General features: G+C 41.4%; 1 protein-coding gene across 1 annotated transcript; it reads left to right on the forward strand.

Moving 5' to 3' along the window:
* Positions 1-1,670: 1,670 nt before the first annotated feature.
* Positions 1,671-24,636, forward strand: RB195_018165 (uncharacterized protein; the record flags this gene model as incomplete). Its single annotated transcript, XM_064185482.1, has 39 exons — positions 1,671-1,809; positions 1,919-2,139; positions 2,204-2,371; positions 2,424-2,498; positions 2,549-2,694; positions 2,788-2,899; positions 3,131-3,216; positions 3,727-3,860; positions 3,921-4,098; positions 4,549-4,648; positions 4,710-4,814; positions 4,969-5,091; positions 5,142-5,297; positions 5,363-5,470; positions 5,667-5,794; positions 6,587-6,657; positions 6,712-6,839; positions 7,524-7,664; positions 10,571-10,737; positions 11,410-11,524; positions 11,587-11,687; positions 11,754-11,847; positions 12,232-12,420; positions 12,696-12,785; positions 12,853-12,990; positions 13,070-13,180; positions 13,232-13,302; positions 15,228-15,318; positions 15,409-15,519; positions 15,577-15,680; positions 19,305-19,388; positions 19,447-19,540; positions 19,606-19,749; positions 19,844-20,034; positions 23,318-23,418; positions 23,475-23,598; positions 23,675-23,861; positions 23,914-24,022; positions 24,545-24,636. 39 exons carry the CDS (start codon positions 1,671-1,673, stop codon positions 24,634-24,636), a joined length of 4,827 nt encoding a protein of 1,608 aa, XP_064041363.1.
* Positions 24,637-25,006: the final 370 nt, after the last annotated feature.

Genomic DNA, 25,006 nt, shown 5'->3' on the forward strand with positions numbered 1-25,006 from the left:
CGATCATGTGAACTGTCAGCTACTATTTGAGCAGCCGTTTGCATTCATGTTTCCAATTTCTAAAAAAAAAGGATGTAACCAAGCTGATGAGGGGTGGGAATAGACATGCGGTGGCGTACATAGGGGCGAGACGCAGCACAGCTACTTTCATGGCCATTTAAAACCATCACTCCACGAATCTGAGGTGGTGCAGATTCTAGATGGAGTATCCTAATAAGGGATAGTAGATTATGGAGAGGAAGGTGATTCTGTCCATTTCTTCCTAATTGCCGCAAAAAACGGCCCGGAAGATACGGCTTCGTGCGTTCTGGCGCATTATTTTCTACAAAGAGTTCGATTGGAGCGCGCCAGCCGTGTGCACACGCCACATCATCCGGGCCGTTTCTTACGACAACTAACAGGAAATGGACGGAATCACCCCCTCTCCTTAATCTACGATCCCGTACGCAAATACTCCACCTGAAAACCGTACCACCTCAGATTCGTGGGGTGATGCCTTTAATGGTTCACAACTTTTCATTTACCTCCTGACAAATTCACTTGGAGTCATTGCGCGGTACTACTGCACAGCATCGTTGTGGGACCCGTCTAAACCATTTTGCCGTTTTCTGGGCATGACGCACCAATTCGACGCTATCTGACCCGTCTCACCCCATTTTATGACTTTCTGAAGTTGGAGCACCAATCCAACGCCGCAATTCATACGGTTTACGTCTAATCCCATTTTACCACTTCCTGGCGGGCGCCACCGTATGAATTGCGTGCCGTGGGGGTAAAGTGTCGTTGGGAGGGGAGGGGAGGGGAGAGGAGGGGGAAGGAGGGGGAGGGGGGGGACACTCAATGACGCCCTTATTTCCCGAAGCTCTAACTTACTTTTTTCTCTTAGTAACTTAAGTTTACATGTCCTCTAAGATCCATGATCTCATGATCCTCTAAGACTAATGCTTAGACCTTAGTCACGTGGTTATGGTCCCGTGGAACCCATCTCACTTCATTTTATCGCTTTGCGCCATATACACAGACAGACAGACACACCTACACACACAAAAACACACACACACAAATTTCAGCATTTCGTAAGTGCATGCAGTTCTGTGTAACTACACGCAAAACAAGACATCCAACGCTTCACTTTGCAATACATGGGGAACTAGTTGTCTTATGTTTGGCTTGTGATCACGAGCAGGGGATGGGCGGTGTTCTTTTCAATTTTCCCTTGTCCTTCTTTCAAAAATCAGTGGTATTTCCAAGGCGGTGGTGAGGACAGCTGAGCTGTGAGAACATAGGACGATGGGCATGCCCTGGTGTCAAATCAAATTAAAAAAGCAGCGAGAAATGACTTTGCTGGGAGCGTGCAGTCCCAATCATGCAGTACCGCTTGGAAAATACAAAAAAATAGGAGGAAAAAGTGCCCGGAGAGTTCGTCCTCGCTCATCCTATGGTCCCACTGTGACAGCACTTAGTTCTGCTTTTACGTAGTACTCCATACCGACTCAGCGCGCTCGACGCTATCTGTACGTGCACAGTAACTTTTCGGAATGGATTAGAGCTAGCATAGATTGTCACCTTCGCTCCAGGGTCTCATTGTGTGTGTGTGTGCAAATTTTTTGCCGGGATATTATTTTGTCATACTTTTACCATGTTTGTGCTTTCAGCTCTACAAATAGTCCATGTCATCTCTTTCGAGCCAACTACAATCTCTTCGGACGGCAACTGCTCAACATCAAACTGTAGAAAGAAAGCATGTATCACTACTGTTTGAGAAGGCAGAGGCACGCACCGTTGACAGAGAATCTGCTTTCCAAATTGGTTTGTTCGTGCTCCATTACTCCTTTTTATTTCCTTAGATTCTTTTCTTTTTGAACTCTCTTTGAACAATTTTTGTCAGTCATCTGTGCCATTTGATTGGACACTTCAGGGTGTGCTGGGCTTCAGAAGCTGAAGCAGTTGGACCCGATATTTGAAACGTCCAATGATCTTTTTGACGAATCACGATTGCATTTCCAACGTTCTATGATTACTAAGGAAGAAAATGCCCTGCTTAACGAAAAACTAGAGAAGTTATTATTCCACCTTTCTCCGTATCTGCAGCACTTTGCGTGCCAACAAGTTTTGGAGTGGCTAGTATTCAAGTACCAAGTAAGTTAACAAGATTTTTTTTTTGCCTGTGGTTGCTACGCTTCTGATATAATCTTATTTTCAGATTTATTCGTATAATGCTGAGGCGATGATTTTGACTTTTCTCCCATTTCACGAGACAAACTTTTTCGGTCGACTCCTCTCTGTTGTTGAATATAATTTTACAGCTTCGAAGGATTGGGGATTTTTAGAAGATTTTTGCAAGAAGAGTTACCCAGTTCCTTTCAGTGCGGTATGTTCCTAATTATATCTCTCGTACGACAAATAGTCAATATTTGTTCCAGATTCTAAAGAATACCTTGTCAAGTAATCACTCTTTGATAACGAAGATCGCTGATCATATCAACCGAGGGATACAAGTGAAGTTCTCATTTTGAGGACATATATCACACGGAATAATTTTTTTTAGTTGGTTGGAGAGGAATTCATGGAAGGAAGGTGTTATATGTTATTCACTTTCTATGCTAAACTGCTTGTTTGTGCATTAGAAGAATCTACAAAACTTAATGATGTTCTACTTTCAAAAATTATTCCTCTTATTGCTGTCGGGCTTAGGTGAGTGACTTTAAATTTCTTCCTATCCTTATTTCTACTTTTACCTCATCCTTTTTTTTACTACTTCATTACTGTGGGAAGGATGTCATTTAGGAGCGGCCTTCCTTCTTTCCGACAAGCCTCTTTAATAGTGATTTGCGAGTTAGCGACCTCTACTAAGCTTACTCCAGATATCGTTTCCCCTCTTATTAAACTGATATTGATGGTACGTCTTGTCTTACCCTTCCATAGCAATAACATAGCAGAAACAACTGTTTGGACACTATAGTCTGCTTACATCTCGATGTTTCTTCCAGAGAACTTTTTTTCTAATATTTGATCCACACATCTGAAAATAACGCGTATACAAAGTTGTATATGACAGTGATTTCTGTTGTGTGTTAGTTAGCGCTTAGTTTCTGTTCACCTCAACCTTTAACAACCAGATATTCTTTAGAAGTTTCGCAAGAATTCTCTTGAGAGCTCTCTTTCTACGTTGATAGTGCTCTGTCAGCGGCAAACTCCGGACAGTTTCTCAATCAAGTGAGTTGTTTATTCCTGACACAGCTCTAAAAATGGGTATTTTCAGCACAAAATTCTTGTGTTTTCTTTCTTTCACATATTGAAATTGGTTTAATCAATTCATGATTATGCACGTCTCCAACGAATATTGTAAGAGAAGTAAATTTTGAATGAATTTATACTTCTTGTGATTTTGGGCCTTTAGTTAAAGATTTGTCGAGGAATACAGATCTCACGGAATTTTTAAAGGCTTTATGGAATTTCCTTCTGTCATGTCGGAGGACTAACAAACGTCAAGTGCCTGTACTTTAAAAACGGACCGATTTTTGTTCTTTTCTTTATGCAGATGTTTGCTGGAGACGAATTCAGGGATTATGAAGATAAAGAGATGCATACGCACAATTACTTCAATCAAATCTTGAATTAATCGTTTTTTTTTTCGACGGTATTCAAAACGTGAGGAGATGCTGTGGTTGCAATCAACAAATTTGTTTTTTTTTTCTTTAAATAATTTGTTCATGTGTTGTTCAGAGCAACGTTGAAAACACTGCGTAACGCTGGCGATCTCGAAATATGGCTTTTAGTGAAAGATTTATCGAGGAATACAGATCTCACGGAATTTTTAAAGGCTTTATGGAATACTTTGTTTTCTGTTGCAAGTGAAGGTGGATTTCTTCCCAATAGCAGTTTCACTATAAACGTTTCATTTCGTCATATCCTTACAGATTCCTACATATCCGATCACAAAGAGTGTTTGCGTGGACTACGAGAAACCTCCGATCCAGAGATATTGAGTGATTCACAGGCAATGTTCTTCCTTTCGAAGCTGCTCGAATACGCAGATGTGCATTCTCTTCATACCAACAAAAAGTTCTGTAAACATGTCTGCTCTCTGGTGGCTCGGTATGCTTAGCTCAATGTTTGGTTTTTTTTTCTCGAAAAATTTTTGTTGGAACTCTGCTACCTCGTGTTTCTCTTGGACGTGACCTATTTCCGTTTAAGATAAAAAAACTTCTCTTTTGCTTTGAAGGTATACACAGGCGGTAGGGAAAAGATGCGCGAGCATTTGACGTGCGTGTTCTAGCGCCACTTACTGCGTTAATTTTTGAAACTAATCACCGTTAGCAACTTTTCTTTCTTATCACTGTTTGATGTTGGAACTTCACTATTTCATGCAAAAAAGCAGGCTAATTTATGCCAAAAAGTTGGTTGATCTCTGCTTCATTTATAGTACTGTTCCATTATTCTGTTTATCATTATTCAACACACTTCTTGTAAGCAGATTGAAGGTGGTCGGTAGCAAACTTGTATGGCGTATATTCATGCAGTGGTGAAATAGCAGTTCTTATTCAGTTTCTCTGACCAGTGGATGGAACTCCGTTTGGAGTGGACTTCAAGAGATGAAGCTGTTCTCTCGAAAGTCACAAATCTTTATCAGCTTGAAAAGTTCACGGTCCTTGTTAAAATATTTTATTTTGAGAAATGTGGAATTCATTGTGATTCTTCTTCCTCAGATCATACCACAAGGAGAGGCGAAAAGAAAACGGATGCGACGTCGTTCCAATTCAATGCGAAAAAGCACCTCGGAAATCCCGTCAGCGAGCAAGCTTTCAAACGAGGTTTCTATTTCTCGAGTAAACCTCATGTACACCCGTTGCTTTTTTATTAAGTTTGAAAGCTCATATCCTCGTGGTCCTAGTTTAGACTCATGATAATGACGGACGAGGAGAAGTGAGTTTGTAGTTTATGGGTGGACCTCAACAATAATTGTAGGAAAGTGTTGCTCTCCGGGCTGAGGAAATGGCCGCCGCATCTGAATTCGCTCGACGGGAATCGTTTTCCGGTGACCCTATACGAAAGGCCAGAGAATGGATAAGCAAGAAGGATTGGGAAAATGTTAGTTAGGAATTTTCAGTTGCCTATGCTAACAGGAGCTATTCTTTCAGGTGTCATGGGCTTTCGATGAAATGAGTTCTCGAAAGTCGTACTTTGTCAATAAAGCTGGTGAAGATGTTGAAGATTTTGCATTGGAGGTCATCAAGATCATCGTTGAATCCCCAGAAAATCCGGTCTTTAGCGCCGCCAGCTCATCATTTGCTAAGGTAAGAAAGGCGGTAAGAATGTAAAATAAGAAACTGCAAAAGATACCAGTAAATTGTGTTTTGAGGCAAATTTCCGGCCCGAATTCGTGGCTAAGTTGTTGGTGCGTCATGAAGATACCGAACCTTGTGATAAAAAACCAAGGTCCTTGAGTTCAACAAAGGTGTTTTCCGAGGTAATTTGTGCATTAATATTGTATCATTTATTTCTTTTTTGTTCAGGAAAATCTCGATTGTTTCCTGTTCCTATTTTATTTTATCCGCCACTTTTTTTTGTGAAGTCATCAGTTATTCTGGTCCAAATCTGTAATGTTTGAGTGCAGCATGGATTGTGCCACTCTTATGTTCCATGTTGCATTTCGCTTTATTTAGGTTTTCAAATCCGAAACTACTGAACATTTTGAAAGAAGGCTTACGTTTGTCGTCGAAATGCTAACTAAAATGCTCCACGTTCCTGTGGACCCACGAGTGATTGCCGTCCTATTTGGACTGATCAAAGAGTACGTGAATATTCTTTGTATTTCTGCGAAATGCGAGCAGGTGAAAACATAATTACTCATATGAGACGTTTACGATGGATGATGTTTTTAGCAAAATTTTTTTCTTTGAAACATTACATTTCTCAAACTCCTCAAAAAACGAACGCGTACTTGCATACAGCTCAATAGTGTGGAATTTCTGAAGATCAATGTCTTCGCTCTCATATGGTATAGTCACTTCAAAACAACATGAAGGTCGATGCTGTTGCGTAGATGGCTGTGCTCGAAGCAGCGCAATGGAGCTAGCGGTTGAGATCGAGGTGAGACCAAACTCCAGCGATGAGTGGTGCTGGCAAAAGTCCTCTCGACCCTAACTGCTACATCCCCCTGCACAGCTTCGAGAGCAGCCGCTTACGCAACCGCACTGGGCTTCATGTCGTTGTAACTCGACTATCTTCTTGTGTACATTAATTTTTGAACATTTAAGGTATTGGCGTGTATGTTGGAGATAAAACTTTTCTTTCTCAGCAGTTGTGTCACAAAACATACGTTGAAAACCTGAAAAATCGGAAAATCCTGTTTTTTTTTTGTTTCTCTGTCGGTTTGATGGAATTAGATTTTTTAAGGAAAATTCTTAAGCCGTTGTGTTCTTGAAGAATTGATCTCACATTTTTCTGGCTTTCTCCACTGCAAAGAATGTCTTTTGAGTAAAAATATAATAATAGTGGGGACTTTGGTTTCTTAATTAGAGAGGCAACAGATATATTTCTATTTCATTTCATATTGTTTTATAATTTTCTTTTATTCAAACAGGTTTGGAGAAAGGAACGATACAATAACGCAGCGCGTGATAAATCTTCTGCTGAAAATCTTCAAATCAACAGGTTCGCAAGCATTGCTTGCTTCTCTGCTGCTGCTTTTCTGTATCCCTGCTTCAGGCAAGTACAGGATTTTGGCTGCTGACTTGAAGATGGATATCGTAGTCGAAATGATGCGTAACACTCATAGTCATCATATCCTTAGAGATTCTCTGCGGTTGCTCACTGCAGCTGTGCGAATATCACCGGTTAGTTTCCATTTTAGGCAGTTTGATTTTGGCACAGAAATAGGTTTTGCTAGTTTCCAACTTGAGAAGAGCTCTCCGAAATTCCTTACAGTTGCAGTTGTTATTCTTGTCTTATATTTTTCACAATGTTTCTATTTCTCTTCAGTAAATATTCTGGAGTCCGGCGATGGAATTTGTTCTGATTAGCACAATTAATGCTGATTGTGCATCATTTAGCGAAGTTATTTGTTCTGATTAACACGATTAGTTTTATTGTGCATATTAAATTTCAATTGTCTCAAGTGCCTTGTCGTGAAGAGTTTTTCCTTGTACTGTCTAGTATATTCAGGTGTTGACTACTCACTTCTAATGGCGCGTAGTTAAAGCTGAGCGGCTGGTTGATTCATTGTAACTATGCGTTGGTTGCTCACAGCTAAAGTGATTGTAAAGGAATCTCGCAGTTCAAATTACGTTGGAAGTTGGTAGCGGAAGGAAAATAAAATGATGTGTTAGCTCAAAATTTGGTAGATTAATTATTGCAAATACATACTTTGTCGATTTTACATTATCAGTGAACAAGTGCTCTCCGTTAAGGTTAAGGAATGCTTTTTTTTTCAATTTTATCTCATTGTTTTCTTCTTTCTTCTTTTCTTTTCTTTCCTTTTGTATAGCGATTGGTTTTTCTGCGTTTACCATTTCATTCAGGCAAGCGTTACTTCTCATGTGATGTCTGTGTTTACATTTATGGGGAACGGGTTGCTTCGCAAGGACAATGAATTGACTCTCAGAATAATAGAAGATACAGTTGAAGGACTTTTCCAAGCTGTGTGCGAAGAAACCGGGAAGGTACTATTTGGTAGCTTCTTTTTTCACCTCTTCCTTTTAGTTCGGAAAAGGTTTTAAAGAAAAGGAGTAATTATCATCCATACTTTTGTTAACAATTTCTTTCTATGGATGGACGGGGGAATGTTTATCTCCTTGCAATATCATAAACCTATTATGTGAAGGTGCAAAAGGCGGGGGCACTACGAAAGGTTTCATCATCTGTTTTTATAAGTTGTTTCTCAAGACATTTTTCTTTTTGTTAGTAAAAAGTGATCTCTGCGACTTAGACTGACTGGAATTTTTTAAATAAGTATGACTTTACCATTTTGAATAGCAACCACTCACGCCAGTAGAATGAAACGAGCACTGGTGAAATTTCCTCTCCTAGACTTCCAGGTTGAACGGAGTTGTAAAACTGTATACTGACTTACTTGACTTAGTCGGGGTGGGGCTTACGTTACGTTAGGCCATTACGTCTGGCCTAAACCGTCTAGCCTATCCACGCCGAGCATCCTCAGGTTCTCTTTGACCACCTCAGTCTAGAACTTCGTTTTCTGCCAGGCGCCCTCTTCCACCTTCAACCGATTTCCTGTAGACAATTTTGATGCCCGTGCAAGACGATATTTCCAATGTGTTATCCGCCGATACACCTCTAGCTTTGATACAACGTTGATATCATCATCAACAACATCTTGGAGTTTCGTACTGCTTTTCGGAAATATAATGACATCGTTGGAGTACTCGAGATCGATCATGTTGCACCCTTATGGTGCTAAAACTATGTCGACAGGACAATGATCGACTGTCCTTTACATGATATCATCGATGGCGAAATTAAACATGAAGGGTCTTGCCATTGTCCATTGCCTTGCTCTTGTTACCACTCGTTACTCGTCCTCGCTAAACGCACATATCGGTCTGTGAACGTGCTCGAGTTCAGGAACTGACGGTGCTTGCTGGTTCAGCAAGGTCTCGAAGTGGTCCCTCCAAATTGGAAGGGTTGCTTCACCGACAGCCATTCCATTAGCAGCGTTGAGGACTGGAGAACATCTTTTCATTTTGCCACTATGCTGTTTTAGTAAAGCTAGGCCTTCCGCGGGTTCTTGTCCTCCCACGCCTTTTCAAACTCCTTCACGTTCGTTTCCGCGGTCTTTCTGCAATTGACGACGAAACTTCCCTCTTCCCTCTCAGACGCTTGAAATCGATAGCGCTTCGGCACTTTTAGAGTTATATGTGGATTTTTTTCTCGCAGATACAAAGACAAACTTCTTGCGCGGCATTAGAACTGGGCGCAGTCCCTTGCAGCGTCCTGAGCGCACGTTGTGAAGGAATCCGCATCGCAAACCTTCTTCTTGGTTCGTACTCCAACATGAATAGACACACGTTGGCAGAATTCCGTCATGCATTCTTCATCTTTCAGGCCTGCTATGTCGATTTTTGGTTGAAGATGAACTCCTCAGTTTCTCTTGTGAAACCGTTTTCTGGGAGGGCTGGACGGTAGAATCGAGCGCGACGTCTCAAACAGCTCTAGATTTTCGGATATCTGACTGAGGAATGTCCCTCGTTAAAACATAGTCTTAAAACATAGTATCTAGTACTATTTAATATTTTGTTCTGGTTATCGGGTTATCCTTCATTCACTACTGCCTACCGAAATCTTCCTTACGACCTTTCGATCGGAAAATGCCACCGCATGTTTGACCCTTTTGCTGTCTCATATTGTATACTATATGCATCGAGCTTCTATTTTACAGGCAGCTCCAGACGAACCATGGCTCAAGAACGTATCTATGGTTGTAGTGAAGCAAATTGATCGAATAGATCGAGCTGATGTTTGAGAGTTCTCATCTTCCGCCTGCGCTGCTTCTAGGCAAAAGGGTTGATCCCTGCAGCGTGAGCTGATTGCGTCGATGATTACTCTTAAACGTGGAAGCAATGATGAAGCCCATCTAGTTCACACTAGTCGACCGGACGGTCACTGTTATCGGACGTGGGCTCTGGTGGACAATATCATTTACCCAGCACATCGGATTGTTGTCCAGCTCCAATCTTCGCATTTCGACAATGAGCACCTGCTGGTTGGGTATTTTAGACATCAACGCATTGAAATCATCATAGAAGGCGTCCTTATTGTTGTTCTTAGCGGTTTCCTTACGTGCATGGGCACTTACGACCCAGAGTTTACGTCCTCTGTGTCCCGAACTCGTACGAAGGGGAATCCAAATTTTTCCACCAGGTTATTGTGGTAGCTCGTTAAAGCTAACGCGCAGCCACCTATCGTCTTTCCATCAGCATCACCGCAGTAGATAGTGTAGTCGCTGATACTGATGCTGACCGGCCGATCTCCGATGCGGCACAGCAAGCGGCACACAGAGATTTGGTAAAAGCATGGACACGACGGTTTGTTGGAGTTCAATCGACACTGTTCGACAGTTCAGCGTGGCGAAACGAATGGTTGTTGCCAAAGATGTTATATAAATATTTTATTTTATTTTACTTTTTTTTGCAGAACTTCCATAGCCTTCCCTAGCCGAGTTTTATGTTTTAGTTTTCTTCTAATCTTCCCAGTCCTTTTTTCTGAAACTTTCAAAGTGACACAGAGAATTTCAAACCTTTTCTTTTGAAGTTGACTTTTCGTAATTCTTCTCAGTTTTGTAGCAAAACGCTGGAATTATTATGGATTTGTTACGTTCTAGAGATTCCATCCTCTCAGAGGCAGTCATAGGCACATTTTAAAATAGTAGGCGCTTCATCGAAACGTAATTAATCAGAATATGAACATTCTCACTTTTAAAAATTCGAAAACTGTCGTTAAACAGGCCATCCAGAAATCATTCCAGAAATTGAGAATGGATGGGCAAGTAGGGTTACAAGTCTAATTCTTTGCAGATATTAGATTGTTTTTATACAATATAAATGGTTTCCAGCTGTTTTCAATGGAGGAAATGCGGGTACGTCTCATTGGGGTAGCAAAAGTATTTGCCGCTTCTGTTTGCGATATTCCTGCTCATCGGCGAGCACGCATAGCGCATGCAATAGCGCGTGCTGTGAAGCATCTCAACGTGTGGATTGTAGTCGGAGTTCTTCTTGAGCAGTAAGTTTTTTTTTTGTTTGCTAGAACTTCTAAAGTTATCATCGAAAATCCCAACTTGCTGTGTTTTCTAACACCTGTGAAGTGCACTAGACTCATCGTGTTTGTTTTCTATGTGACTATATAATCTTGATATGCCATCATTTATCATGTAGAATTCAAAAGACCTTTAGTTTCATTACACCTTTGAGGTTACATTGTCTATACTTCTGAAACTATTTGATACTATGATTTTCAAGGAAGAAAACGGAATATGGACAAAATTTGCGTGGAAACGAGGTTTTCACTAATGTTCTAGTTTTTTTTTTTTTTTTTTTTGTTTCACATTTTCGTTATTACCGTTACCCAAAGTTTGGTACGGAAAAGTAATCTTGCTTAGAATTCATGGTAGATCTCGAGTATAGTCGAATTTTTGAATGATTTCAGATTTTGAAGGGTTTCAGCAACAATAGTCCAATCACTTCGTACTTCACTGTACTGCTTATTAGCACACACCCGCTACCTCTCTTTTGATACCAAAGGAAGGCTTTGAGCTAAAGAAGATATTATTCGATTTTCTTGATCTTGTTAATCACCTCTGCGTAGCTAGATTAATTTCTTTAGCTTCGTTAGTTTCCTCGTTTGAGAAGCCCTTATCGTTATTCATTCACCTTCAACAGCAATAACGACTTATAGCTTTTGTGCGAGATGGCAGCGCTCGGCAGGTGATGTCAGCAAGCGTTCTGCAGAACAAGACGCCTTTGAAGATCTTGCTTTCGAACTATTCATGGGGATTGATCCCGTGTTTCAGGTAACATCGCAAGCTAAGGATCACGACTTTGTAAAGTAGATTGTCATTTTTGTTTATTTCAGCTTTGTGCAGCAGTAGATCTTGTGCAGTTTATTATTAGGCTGGGAAGCGATTGTTCACCCGAATCAGGAGCGTCAAGCTTGGACCATTCAGTATTCGACAGGTTCTCTTTTGTTTTATCCTTTTAATACATGTTTCTACTTTTTGCATCGCAAGTGGATCATTTTAGATCGAAATACTCATTGCCAAAACTTCGTCACTTTCGTTTTGTTACGATTGGGCTAGTCGTTAAAGTTCTCAGTAACAGGAAATTATATGAAAAGGTGAGTTTCCAGTTGCAACGCAACTGTTTACGCGAGTTATACCGAAGTTTATTCTTCTCTAAAATTCAATTCCTGGAGTTTTGAAGCTGTTTTAGAGTTACAGTGGAGTATGTTCCTCAAAAATTATTCAAGATTCAATCAAATGCCGTAGTAGAGAAGGGGTTTAGTGCTCTGTGCAGGTGTCCTCATCAAATTAGTCTTCAAAAGTGTGCATTTCCTAGAACAGTGTGCTGTTCTAACAAACGCTTACTTTTGAAGACGAATCTTTTGCTGTTCAAGGGCTCGAAAATCGGTAGCAAAAGAAAATGGCGCCACAATCAAATATGAACAACAAATCCGACATGGAGCTCTAATAGTATTGTCAGATCATTAGAGTGATTGCAGCTTGGGCCACTAGATGACAAACTCCTCTATCAGTCAATGCTCCCTATTGGGAAACGCATGATGACAGCTTCGGTTGACTTGGCTGAGTTTGTCGAGAAGGAAAGTGCTACGGCTGAACAAGGAAACGAACTTCAAACTGTCCGTTACTGGGTTGCCTTTTCTTCTCGAGCAGAGACCGTTTCTGAAAAGGTTAGCTAGTTGTCAGAAAGGTAATCTTCCCCTCCACAATAGCCATTCATCTTTCTTTGTCAGGTATTTTCCCAAAAATTTTCTTTTAGTTCGTTCCATTTCGAAACATTTGGAAACAATTTGTGTTCTTGTAGTGTTTGAATAACTGCTTTAATGTTTGTTGTTTTTATATTCCCTACGAGCGTTTTGTGTCATCTTATGTTGACTTTTGACTGTGCTTAGCTTCCGTTTTTTTTTTGGGTGTTTTGCGCAACATTTGATGTTCTGTCGTTTAGCTTCGTCACTTCATGCCTGGTGGGGTGGCAGCTACAATCATAAATGATATCTTGGAAGACAACGCAGCAGATTTGAGGATGCGGGAGAAAGTACGTGGTACTCTGCGGTCTAATTTACTCGGTTTGTTTATGATAAAATATTTTGTTTTACATTCAGGCTCTTCAACTTGCAAATCTGAAATTGATACACGATGGTTTTTTTTACTCTGAAAGTGGTATTAACGAGGAACATCTTATCAGGATGGCAGTCGTTCTCAATAAGTGGCTGGTGAAGGAGAAATCCGACCGTGAAAAAGTACATACTTTTATTCGAAATTGTCATGTTTTACTTTATACTGTAATGTAATAATATTTTTACTGTAATCATTTATCAGATTACATTATGTCAAAATGCTGCATTCACGCTGAAGTTGGTGGCCAAACGCCTCCCGTGCCAGACGGACTCTACGACACTAGCCGAAACCATGTGCAAATGCACAAATCTAGTACGTTTCTAAGTACGTATTTGTTTTGACTTCCTTTCAATACTTTTTAAGGTAGCGGAGTATCAGTCACTAGACGAGTACATGGTGGGAAATGTCTTGCTTCTTGCTGGAGAACTTATAAGGTTTATTTGTGTACTTATAAGATATGCTTACTCTGGCAGTTTCTTAGACCTTCTTCATCCTTCTCTCAACTGTTCAACTATAACACAACATATTGTAAGTATTTATTCCTGGTCATTGATCCGTGCCGCGGTTTCCAGGAACAAGATGCTGTTGTAGTCACCCAGTCTGACTATGTTAACATCATAGGCAACATTTGCTGCCTTATGTCAAACGCATGGTTCATTGCGATGGGTGATGTGTTGAAGTAGGAAAAAGACATTTGCTTATACTGTCCAAGTGCATCAGTGTGATAAACAGCCACGTACGAAAATTGCCTATGATGGAAGTAGAGTCAGACTTTCCTGACATTTTAACGCCCTAAGATAAGCTGGGCCTGTCGTTTTGCTGAGTGACGAGAACTGGTAACGAATACAAATGATCGTCCTGGAGAAATTACTGCTCACATCTACGGCACAGAATGGGATTAGAATATTTGAGGAGGAAAACAGATAGGAAAAAAAAGATAGCAAAACAGATAGGAAAGGAAACCTTTTCTGGAAGATGAAGTGTTTTATTATACGTAGTTTTTAACAGTTTAAAAATGGATTTAATGGAGTTTAATGACCAAGAAAGCTCAGATTCTGTGCACATAGTTAAGTCCGGAAGATCGCGAATAGCTTCGTCATAAGAGGACAAAGAGAAAATTTTCAGTTTTTTTCTCTCAGAGAAGAAGGTTCGCCTTAAAAAAACAGTCTTATTGCTGTTTTTTTTTCGCTTCCTAGCCTTTTTGGAATTTTGATGGGACAAAATTTAAAATTTTCCGACTTTTTTGTGGTTGTTCCATTTAGATTTGGAGAAAACCAGATTGTCCGGAAAAGAGAAATTTTGCAAGTAAGAGTTCCATTCGTTCCCCTATCCGAATATATGTGTGATTTTTTTAAAACGCCGTCTCACTTTTCTGGAATGGGAAAACTTGCCAAAACCCCAATATTTGCTCAACTTTTGGAAAGTGTGATCTCGAATAGAATTCAATAACTCAGAGCAACTTAGTGCAAAGAAAATTACCTCTTCGTACGTTGTAGCCAATTAATTTCTCTATGAGATGCGGCATCATTCGATTTCCAGGGCCTCACCGTTTTTCCAAATTTTTGATGGTCGTACTATGTGCTCTAATTAAATAATTATTCAAAGATATTTCGTAGATATTGGCATAAAGATAGAATAGAATAAAAATGGAAATATTTTAATACCAACATTTCAACAACATTTCAGCAAATTTTTATTCTTCTTCTAATTGGTGTTTATTCGCTTCTGTCAACTAACGAATTTCACATTTGCCCATTGTTGCTCGGCTAATTTTCGATTTTGGTTTTCTGAAGCAAACGAAATTTCCAATATATTGAATTGCCAGCAACCGAGAACTGTCGCAGAAACGTTGAAGAAGAAGAAGAAGAGGTAGAAGAAGAAGACGTGAAGGGCGTGTACCATCACCACGCTTAACCCTGGGTTCATAGTTGGTGGAAGAGAGCTACCAATCAGCTGTTTTCAATCTGTTGTTGCGTTCATATAGAAGACGCCTGCGTTGGTCCAGAAATTTTTACAGATTTATGGCCACGCCATTGTATGTCACCATTCTAGTCCCCGGCATAGATGCGATAGCCGGAGCCGGTGCTCCGATCCCCTTCACTTTTGTACTGTTGTCGGAAGGAGCCTTCACTTTTGGACAGTTGGCGAAGGGATCCCATCACTTGAGCTGCACCGATGAGCTAGACCCCTTTACCTGAGCTCTTTCCTATCGCACACATGCTCCCCCCCACTTAATAAATTTAATTTGTCAGAACGATTATATATCAGGCCCTCTTATGCTACAGAGGGATTCTTTAAGAATCCGTTTTGGTAATCCAAACTACCAAAACTTGCTTTTTCGCAAAAACAGTGCTTGCAGATCTCACAATATGAGAACTACTATGGTTTCGGCGATCCCACTACTGAAGACATGTCTTTGTATCTTGAATGAGTGTGCTTTGAATCAGAAGGTGCGTTCTCCTCCATAAAGACCTATCCAAATTGCCTAAAGTGTGACAACAGTTTCTAAAAAGATTGCACACTTTCTGTCATTGTTGCAGGCCTTGGCAGACCCATTCATAGAACATGTGAGTGGAGATATGAGTACTAGACGTCGTCGAATCAGACAGCAGTCCTTTAGTGGCAAAAAACTGGGCACTTCTACGCTTCTGGTAAGTGTCACTGTACCCTTAACGAGCCGAAGTTTTTCACTACTAAAAACTCTTTAGATATGTGCATTAACCTGTACGCAACGTGTCCTCGACCAATTCGCTCCATTTGTATCGCAGTTGATTCCAGAAATTCTAGTCCATTATTGCCGTTTGTGCGGACGGTTAGTGGTTTCGTTGTTTCGAAAAGACAGAACTGTGCTAAATCACATTCAGGATAGATGATGAGCTTGTGGGTAATCTTTTCAAATTCGGTCTACATAGGATAATTAAGCGTTAAAAGTGAAGATAGCTACGACCAACGATAAGAGAAGTTTCTCTCTTCAGTGTAGCTGGGTCCCGCTTTGGAATATTTAATTTATCGTGGATTTTGGGTATTCCAGTTTCTGGTCATCAAGAAATTTAAATGTATCAAATATCTGAATAACAGTTGACATGTTGCTCCCAGCAGTTCTCTATTTGAGGAAGATGATATCCTTCGATAAGATGTCCTTCGATAGACCAAAATTGCGTTTGATGAAGATCTACGTAACCACACTTTCGAATATCGTACTCAACTTTGCGGACAACATATAGAGTTGGGCAGAAATAACTCACAGATTTCGAAAAATCACTGTGGGTGGGGCCGCATATACAAGTCTGATTGCTACCTGCCCGTGTTTTATTGTTTTACTAAACGCAATCAGGCATTTGGACAGGGCAGGTGTGTACCAATAGCAAATGTACGAGCCATATAACCTGCACTGTTATAAGGCGCGAGGTTCATATACATTCCAAAAAGGTGCTATCGTCCAGCACATCCTCAAAGCCCATAACCTGAAAGATCAACAGCCTGAAAGAAGCATGAAATCTTTGGCAACAACTACTCGTTCCGTCACGTTGAACTGCCGAAAACTGTCGAGTGAACTCCAGTAAACCGCCGACTAGGGTTGTACGATATCCCTGTGTAGTGATGCTGAGCTACAGGAAATGCACGTCAGAGACTTTATCAATATCACTATCTACACTATCTACTGCGGCGATGCAGATGGAAAGACGATAGCTGGCTGCGCGATAGCTTTAAGGGGCTACCACAATAACCTGGCGGTGGAGAAATTTGGATACCCCTTTGTACGAGTTCGGGACCCAAAGGACGTAAACTCTGGATCGTAAGTGCCCATGCACCTACGGATACCGCTAAGGACAACAATAAGGACGCCTTCTATGATGGTTTCAATGCGTTGATGTCTAAAATACCCAACCAACAAGTGCCCATTGTCGAAAACAAGCACCGTCAGTTCCTAAACTCCAAAATGTTGTTGATGATGATATCAACGTTGTATCAAAGTTAGCTGCAGGCTGTGAACTACGTCTGCGTCTACGCCCTGATAAGTGTAAGCAGATCTGGGTTTCTTCGATACCCCAAACGGGAATAAGAGTGGAAGGACAACCGATCGAACTTGTCGATTAGTTCTGTTACCCGGGCTGTACGCTGAAGAACAACGGCAGCTGCGAGAAAGATACTCAGCAAAGATGCGCTAAGGCCTTTTCTGCACTTAACTCTGTAACGAAATGCCTGTGCTCGACCACCCTTCAGCAACGAAGTCAAGCTGCGAGTCTATCTGTCTGCAATACTGCCCAATTATTGTGGACGGATCGAAGACTTGGGCAACACCGTGGACGGTCATGGAGAGGCTTGACCACAAGGAAAAGAAGCAGCTTAGACGGTTGTTTGGCTATTTTTGGCCCAGGGTATGCCACAGTGAAGATCTTTACGCGGAGATCGATGTGGTGTATCGGCGGATAACACATTGGAAATATCGTCTTGCACGGGCATCAAAATTGCCTACAGGAAATCGGTTGAAGGTGGAAGAGGGCACCTGGCAGAAAACGGAAGTTCTGGACTGAGGTGGTCAAAGAGAACCTGAGGATGCTCGGCGTGGATAGGCTAGACGGTTTAGGCCAGACGTAATGTTTCGCAGGATATGGAATAGCGAATAGATTGACTCTGTGCATACTCTCGCAGAAGATCAAGAAGGTTTCCCAGAGCTATGTTCAAACACCTCGGCGAAAATGCGGGTAGCTGCGTCAGGCGATAATATCAGCCCAGTCAAGAAATTATAAAGTCAAGTAAGTCAAGTCACTGAAGGATAATTAGTGTGGACAATTCGGGGAACGATTTTGATTTTGGTTCAAAGATTAAAGAAAAGAGGATCGGGTGCGTGTAAAGAGGGTCCCGGCGGAACTTCCAGCATGCCCCGGTCATGCCTCGTCAGGGCAATTAGTGATGGTGCGTGTCCTAAAGAGATTCACAGTTATTTCGTTGGCACCTAAATAACTGACTCTGCTTACCTACCGCTAATCATACGCTGCGTCACCGGCTAGGATATAATTCACTATGTGTTGAATTGTTCTGGAGAATCAGACACATTCACTGCAATTTTGTAACGTGAGGTGATCTCAATTTAGTAATCGTACCAGAAGCAAGAGAAATCCTCACGTGAAGTTTGAGATAAGGATGTATAGCTAATAGCTCCAAATTACGTGCATAAAAATTTTCGTTAATTCCAGCTCTCAAAAGTAATGAGAATTAACGTTATCCTGTAACTCCCAAGCTTTTTTGTAGCCTAACTTATTTCTGGACAGAGGGACCTTCTGTATCTCTGACTTCCGGGAACTTACAGGAAGAAAAAGAGTTCAAATTTGGTAAGATTTTTAGACTTTCTGAAGGTGATATAAAGACAAACTCACTGCCTTTCTTTATTAGAACACCATACAAAATCCCATGTACTTCTATCTAACGCTATTATTCTTTGACTTATTCGGTTATTTCGACAGCTCACACCACTCTTCTTTACATATTTCCTTGTAACTGTTTCTGCGTCTCTGTGGTAGGAAGGACATCTATGGCGGTTGTCTGCGTCTTCATGAACGACTGGAGCGTGACCTCGTCGAGATATGCTCGCGTATCCGCCGGCGTATCCACTGGGCACGTTATGTCTCGGAGGCATTCGCGGAGAATCCGCCGGGACCCTCTTTACCGTTCCCCAAGAGGATCTGCGTATTTGAAGAGAAAACCACTTGGATGTTCCAGAAATGTGGGAACACCCGAAAACATCGCGCCTTCTTACGCGAGGTAGTTCAGTGACCACCGCGCTCGCCTGTTTTAGTCTCTGTAACTTTCTTTGTGAGGTTGTCCCAAATCCAATGTTTTGAAACATAGTATTAGGTCCTTGTACCAATTAAATGAGTACATTCAAGAAACAGTTAAGGAAATTTCGCCTGATATGGTAGTGAGAGGGACGAAAAACTTGCAAGAGCGGGTACCATATTCTTTTTTAATCCTCTGAAATGTTATTGAGTGGGAGTTATTTCTTTCCTGCTGCAAACTGTATCTACATATTCACTTGATTATTGCTTTGGATTACAAGAAGTACGCGACGTAGACATCTGGGTTAATCTGCCAGCAGAGGTGGCTGCGACTAGGAAGGTGTGCTCTTGCGGTGCAAGTAATTTGTGTTCTGGCTGCCTGTTACCGCAGTCGATACTCACCAAACTCGTAGGACCAGGAGAATGTGCAGATGTCTCCCTCGTCTGCAAACTCTCTTGGCAACCCATCGGCCGGGCTATATAATTATTTTCATTTCAGGTCCATTTTCTTCATGTAAGTCAAATTAATGCAATTTACCAAACGCCTAACATCTACCCTGAACATGAGATTTCACATTGTTGTGGTCGGGAAAAAAGTCCCTCTAAAGAAACTGAAACCGTACATGGTTAAGTAGCATTTTTAAAAACGTCTTTTTAAGGCAGAGTGAATCCAATACAACTACAAATGTAAATATTGTTGACAAGTCCTCTAATATGCAAACTTCCAATAGCATTCAGCACAGGTGCGTCCCCATCTTCGCATGGTCTTCTGTTTTTTTTTTTTATTTCATACGTTTGTAGACTCAATCTCATCCGCACTGCTCTACTCAAATTGGAAGTGCGGATTGTAGGAGAACATTTTGCGAAGGCAGTCATTCAACTCAGCGAAGAAGAGGTTTTCAACAGAGTTCTGCTCGTCTTTTTTCTCCCCTAGATGTCTATTTCCATTTTCATTTCCAGAAACCATTGATTGTACTTTTCTCTCTGCTTGGAAATTATTTTGGTCAAAACAATCGTGTTATCATCACACAAATCAGGAATAACCTTGTGCAAAACGTGTTCATGAAAGGTCTCACTTATCGTGCCCACGAAAGGAACATTGAGGTATCATTGAGTTTGTAGGTTAATATGGTTACCAAAGTCTTGTTTATCTTTTTGTTCTCCAATCCCTTTTCAGTTAATTTCCAATATCCTTCAGAATATGGGGAAAATCGAAAATGTGGAACGCAGTGTCTTCTCATCTATTTTGGAAATGGCAGAAGTATTAACGGAAAACACTCTTCGATCAGTTGTAAACTTTCTGATAGATTGGGCAGAGCAAGGTTTAAAGCTGAGCGCAACTCGCGATGAACGCTGCCGTCTTATAACGGTGTTCATGTTTGCAAACAGGTTTGTAAGGAGCCTTTCAATGGTTTACAATGAATGACAATGGCACATTTCGAATGTACACTTCGCGTACAACCACCTCCGCTATTATCTTCAGCGTTCAATATATATGATTCTTTTAGAGATTGCTTTCTTTCTCAGAGATTTCTTCTTTGTTTCTTAGAGATTGCTCTTTCCCTTTCTGAATACTCCATTATTTGCCCTGTAGATAGGTACTTATAAAATCATTCCTGTGGATCACCATGGTTTTGGACGAGATATAATAAGTGCTAGAAAAACATGCAGTAATGTCGACTAAACTTCTCGTTCATTATTATTTTTGTTGGGGGTGGGGGGAGGAAGTGTGAGGATATATTCCCAGCATCGTCCCATTATGATATATTCGGGTGTCCATGTTTGTTTGCATTGATGTGTAGTGAAGAGTAATTCTATAAACTCACCTATACACTAGAAATGGTACAGAACTAACGTACATGCTCCTATTTCGGGAACTTCTCGCTGAGATTATCTTTTTTTTTGTGGTATACATTTTGTGGGCAGTCAAACAACTCAGAGCTGTATGCACTTTCTCCAAGGATATTACATTTATGTGACAAGTGTGTGATTTATTTTGCATTGTCAAATGATAAGGAGTTCTGGCATTGGTTAATCCCACTGGCAGACGTCCCACAAACGCCCAGATATAGTAGGGTCAAAACGACATGAAACACGTACGCAATTGCGTACGCGGCTTCTTTCGAGGCGCTTCGGTGGAGCGTAGTGACTAGGAGCGTGGTGAAATCCTTGCTGGCACCACCCATCGCTGCAGTTTGCGACGGTCCCAACTCGGTTCCAATTGCTGCCTCAGTCGCGCCGTTTGGAGCGCGTACGCGAATGCACCGCAACTACACTCGTGTTTCATGTCGTATTGACGCGACTATATGTTGTGCATAGTGTACTGGAGTCAAAGCGTCAAAGCTAGGTCTGGTTGTGTAAGTGGCTACGCTGAGTGCGGTTGAGATCGAGTATCGCATCGGAATAGCAGCGATGAGTAGTGCTAGCAAGGATCTCTCCTGAATCCTAACCGCTACGCTCAGCCGCTTCAGCGCACGCAACCTCACCCGGCTTCAGGTCGTTTTGACCCGACTACAGCAATTAGTCGGAGGGATGAGTTGTCGATCTCCGGTTTGAGAGGTCTCGAAATATGGACGGAGCAGACAGTGTGAGAATCTTACCACTCTGCTACATCGCCTTTTTACGTTGTTAGCTTCCTTCAGCTCTTAATGTTATGTTGTAGGGTTAAAACGACATGCAGCACGGTGCAATTGTGTAAGTGGTTGCGCTCGAAGCGGTGCGATGTAGCGTAGCGGGTGGGATCGACTGATTACCCTTACTACCACCGTACACTGCTGCGGTTCGCGATGGTCTCACCTCGATTCGAAGCGCTATCTCTACTGTGCCGTATCGAGCGCAACCGCTCACGCAACTGCACCGTGCTTCACGTCGTTTTGACCTTAAAGGCATCACCCCACGAATCTGAGGTGGTGCAGATTTCAGGTGGAGTATTCGTATACGGGATGGGAGACTACGGAGAGGGAGGTGATTCCGTCCATTTCTTGCTAATTGCCGTAAAAAACGGCCCGGAAGAGGCGGCGCCGCACAAGACTGGCGCGCTCCAATCGAACCTCTTGTACAAAATGGTGCGCCAAAACGAATGAAGCCGTATCTTCCGGGCCGTTTTTTACGGTAATTAGGAAGAAATGGACGGAATCACCCTCCTCTCCGTAGTCTCCCATCCTTTATACGAATACTCCACCTGAAATCTGCACCACCTCAGATTCGTGGGGTGATGCCTTTAATATATCAATAACGCTGTTTCCTAGTTCACTGGTATCTTCACTAGTAGTGACAAGTATTGTTAATTGCTCTCAAAACAACTTTGCCACTTTGGTCGAATTGCAGTTGTTGTTTGAACTCGATGGGAGTAGTCATTCGACCAAAAAACACCATTAAAGGCAACGCATCGACGTGGTACGGGAACACATGGAAAATCGTTGAGCTCATGTTGTAGATTACTGAAACGAACGTGGTCTCGTTCAATTCTTCGTAATGGATAAAGGATAAAGTGTCTGGCGTTAATCAATTCGCTTGGGATGCGGCACCACGTTGACTTCAATTTAGAATAGTTTGAGGTTTGCGAATGTGTAACTGGCCTGTGTAATGACTTGCGGTGGCTTGTCAATGTGTCAAATCAGTGTATTATCCTCCCGGACAAGTCTGGTACAATTTATCGACAATTTATCGACCCCGCAGGGATGAAAAGCTTGGTGAGCACTAGGGCGGATTCGAACCTCCGATCGATCGTGCAAGCAGCGGAACCTCTACTCGACTCCCTACACTCGCCCTTCAATTCCTCGTAGTCCTAAAAAAATGGCGTGGAAATTGCTTTAGTTCCCACGAAGTACGTTAAAACGCACACCCTTGTACGGTCCCTTGATTAGCCTGTTGGCTTTCTTTGAATAGGCTAGTGAGTAGACCTCATTAGTCTTTCACCGCTCGCTAGTTGATACAGCACTTCCACAAGGCAACGTGTGGCGCGTTGCAACTCACTGCGTAGGAAAAACGCACACCAAACGCCGTAAAGTACGTTACGTTACGAAGTACGTTAAAACGCACACCAAACGCCGTAAAAAAACGGCGTTTTCACTGCCGTTTTTTTGTACGGCGTGAGCGAGAAACAAGGGTGAGCGGAGCCGCTCTCGTTTCCGTAATCTACAATCCGAACTTTATCTTTTCCTAGGGGTTTCCGTACCACGTCAAGATGCGCTGTCTTTAAAAACAGCATCCACGGAAACAGCGTACTTAATTTGGACAGATTATGAGGGCTTGAGTTACGTTTATAAGACATGCCAACCGCAAGCTTCCTGAAAAGCATGACAAGCCATTTCACGTATGCACTGTGGTGGTGTTAACTTCTACGATGATTTTTTTGTTTGTTTGTTTTTTAAATTGAACTGAACCAAAATGAAGGACGTTTATTAATATTGAACGCTGCTTCATTTTCGCGTAACACGCATATCTCGTCCAAATCTACAGTAATCCACATTACTGATCCTTTGATTTGGGTGTTGTTTACAAGGTGCTTATTAGGATTATCCCTTGTCAGCTAGGAGCGTGCCAAAACTAACTTCTGTGGAGCACTTTTACTCTCATGAGATTGCCGAAGTATAATCGTGATGTAGACGGCGCTCCACATATTGCTCAACTTAGTTCAGATCCTGTGTAACTGCAACTTGATCATTTGCAGTTTCTACGACTCTTTCAATTCGCTTGCGTTGCCATACTTCGGAAAGCTTATAGAGATGTCTGTGAAGGTGCTGAATTCTTGCAATGCTACAATTACGGATGGTTAGTTCTATAACCAAAAGTTTGGCTTCCTGAACTTCACACGATTTCACCTCTAGATCCTTCTCTATTGCTGTTATATGGTAAGAAGGACACCATGGAAGGAAGGGAGACTGACTCTCTTTTAACAGCCACAATAGATTTTGTGGGTAACTGCGCGCGGCATAGAGAATTCTTTACAGAGTAACAAAATTTTCTTATTTGTTCATTCGTAGTATTATTCAAGTATAGCGTATTGTAGTAAATTGTTTTCCTTAAGGGATCGAGCAAAGTTACTCGTAGAACCTCTCACCAATGAGATAGTGAACAGCAAAGTCGCTGGACACGAGAAAAGATGCGTTCCTCACTTGTCGGATACCCTCTATCGAGTGTCGGACGCTCATCCAGACATCTTTCAGGCCATCTTGGACAAAGTACTACTTAAAACAAGAAGTGGCAGAGCAAAGGTACTCCGTGTTTTAATTGCTGAGAACGTGCGTCTTACACAAATTTCTGTAGATTCGATATCGCGCTTTGCTCGTAGTGGAGGCCATCTTCGATAAAGTTGGAGATGGTATAGCACCTCATCTGCCCATGGTGATGCCGTTCCTTAGTGAACTTCTTGAAGGTGAAACTTCTATTTTCGTCTTTTTTTCACATTGATAATTCAAAATGGAGTCAAAACCAATAAATTAATGCGCTATCACAACAAGGTAGACTTCGCCATTTGTTCAGAATTACAGGTGCCTACTAATAGGATTTAGTTTAACACAATGTCACGATTTCGCGCAGGATTTTCTGCCAGAACTCAGTGTCCTCGAAATTCAATACTGACATTTTCGAACTCTTTCCTACTTTACAAATAATAAAGGTCAAAAATTACTAGTGACTGAATGCTGAGTAATGAAAGCATGTGCTTGCCTTCGAGACTAGTGTGACATTCCAATAGAGGTCACAATTTAAGTGGTGAGTAGGTGAGTTACTTAGTACAAAGTTCCAAAAAATAAAAATAAAAAAGCGTTAATATCTCATTATTATGGATATTTACCTAATTTAGAATAATGCGCAGGCTTTACGTACATCAACATTTCTATGCAGATTTTATCAGATCTCGGAAAATTACTTTGATACTGCAACACTTTCTGTTCAGATGAGAATTGCGGTGTTGAAGAACAGTGTGATCGCGTTGTTCGGCTGCTCCAAAACAAATTCGGGGAAAATATATGTGAAGGTTTCACGTAGTTTTGTAGTTTTGCTGATTTAAACGTTTGTTATTGTACAGTCTGATTTTTAGAAATAGTTTTATTGTTAACTCAACTGATTGTTTTGGTTTGTATTTGTTGTTTTTGGTCCCAGCATGTTGAACTCTTGTTGCAGTTTTTATGTGAAATTATCGAAGTGAAATGTTCAGTTGCTCTTCCCGGTTTTGGGATGCCTTCTTTCTCGATGCCAAATATAAGGATGCCATGAAATGTTTCCTATCTCTCTCAAAAATAGCGCTGAGCGCCACTTTAGCTAAGGAACTTCGAAACGCCATTTCATCAGTGTTACTCGTACTCGTGTATGTGAGAGCTGCTCCGGTCTTTTTGAAGTATTTCTGTTATGGGTTTTT

The sequence above is a fragment of the Necator americanus genome, chromosome II (assembly GCF_031761385.1).
Source record: "Necator americanus strain Aroian chromosome II, whole genome shotgun sequence".
Taxonomy (NCBI): domain Eukaryota; kingdom Metazoa; phylum Nematoda; class Chromadorea; order Rhabditida; family Ancylostomatidae; genus Necator; species Necator americanus.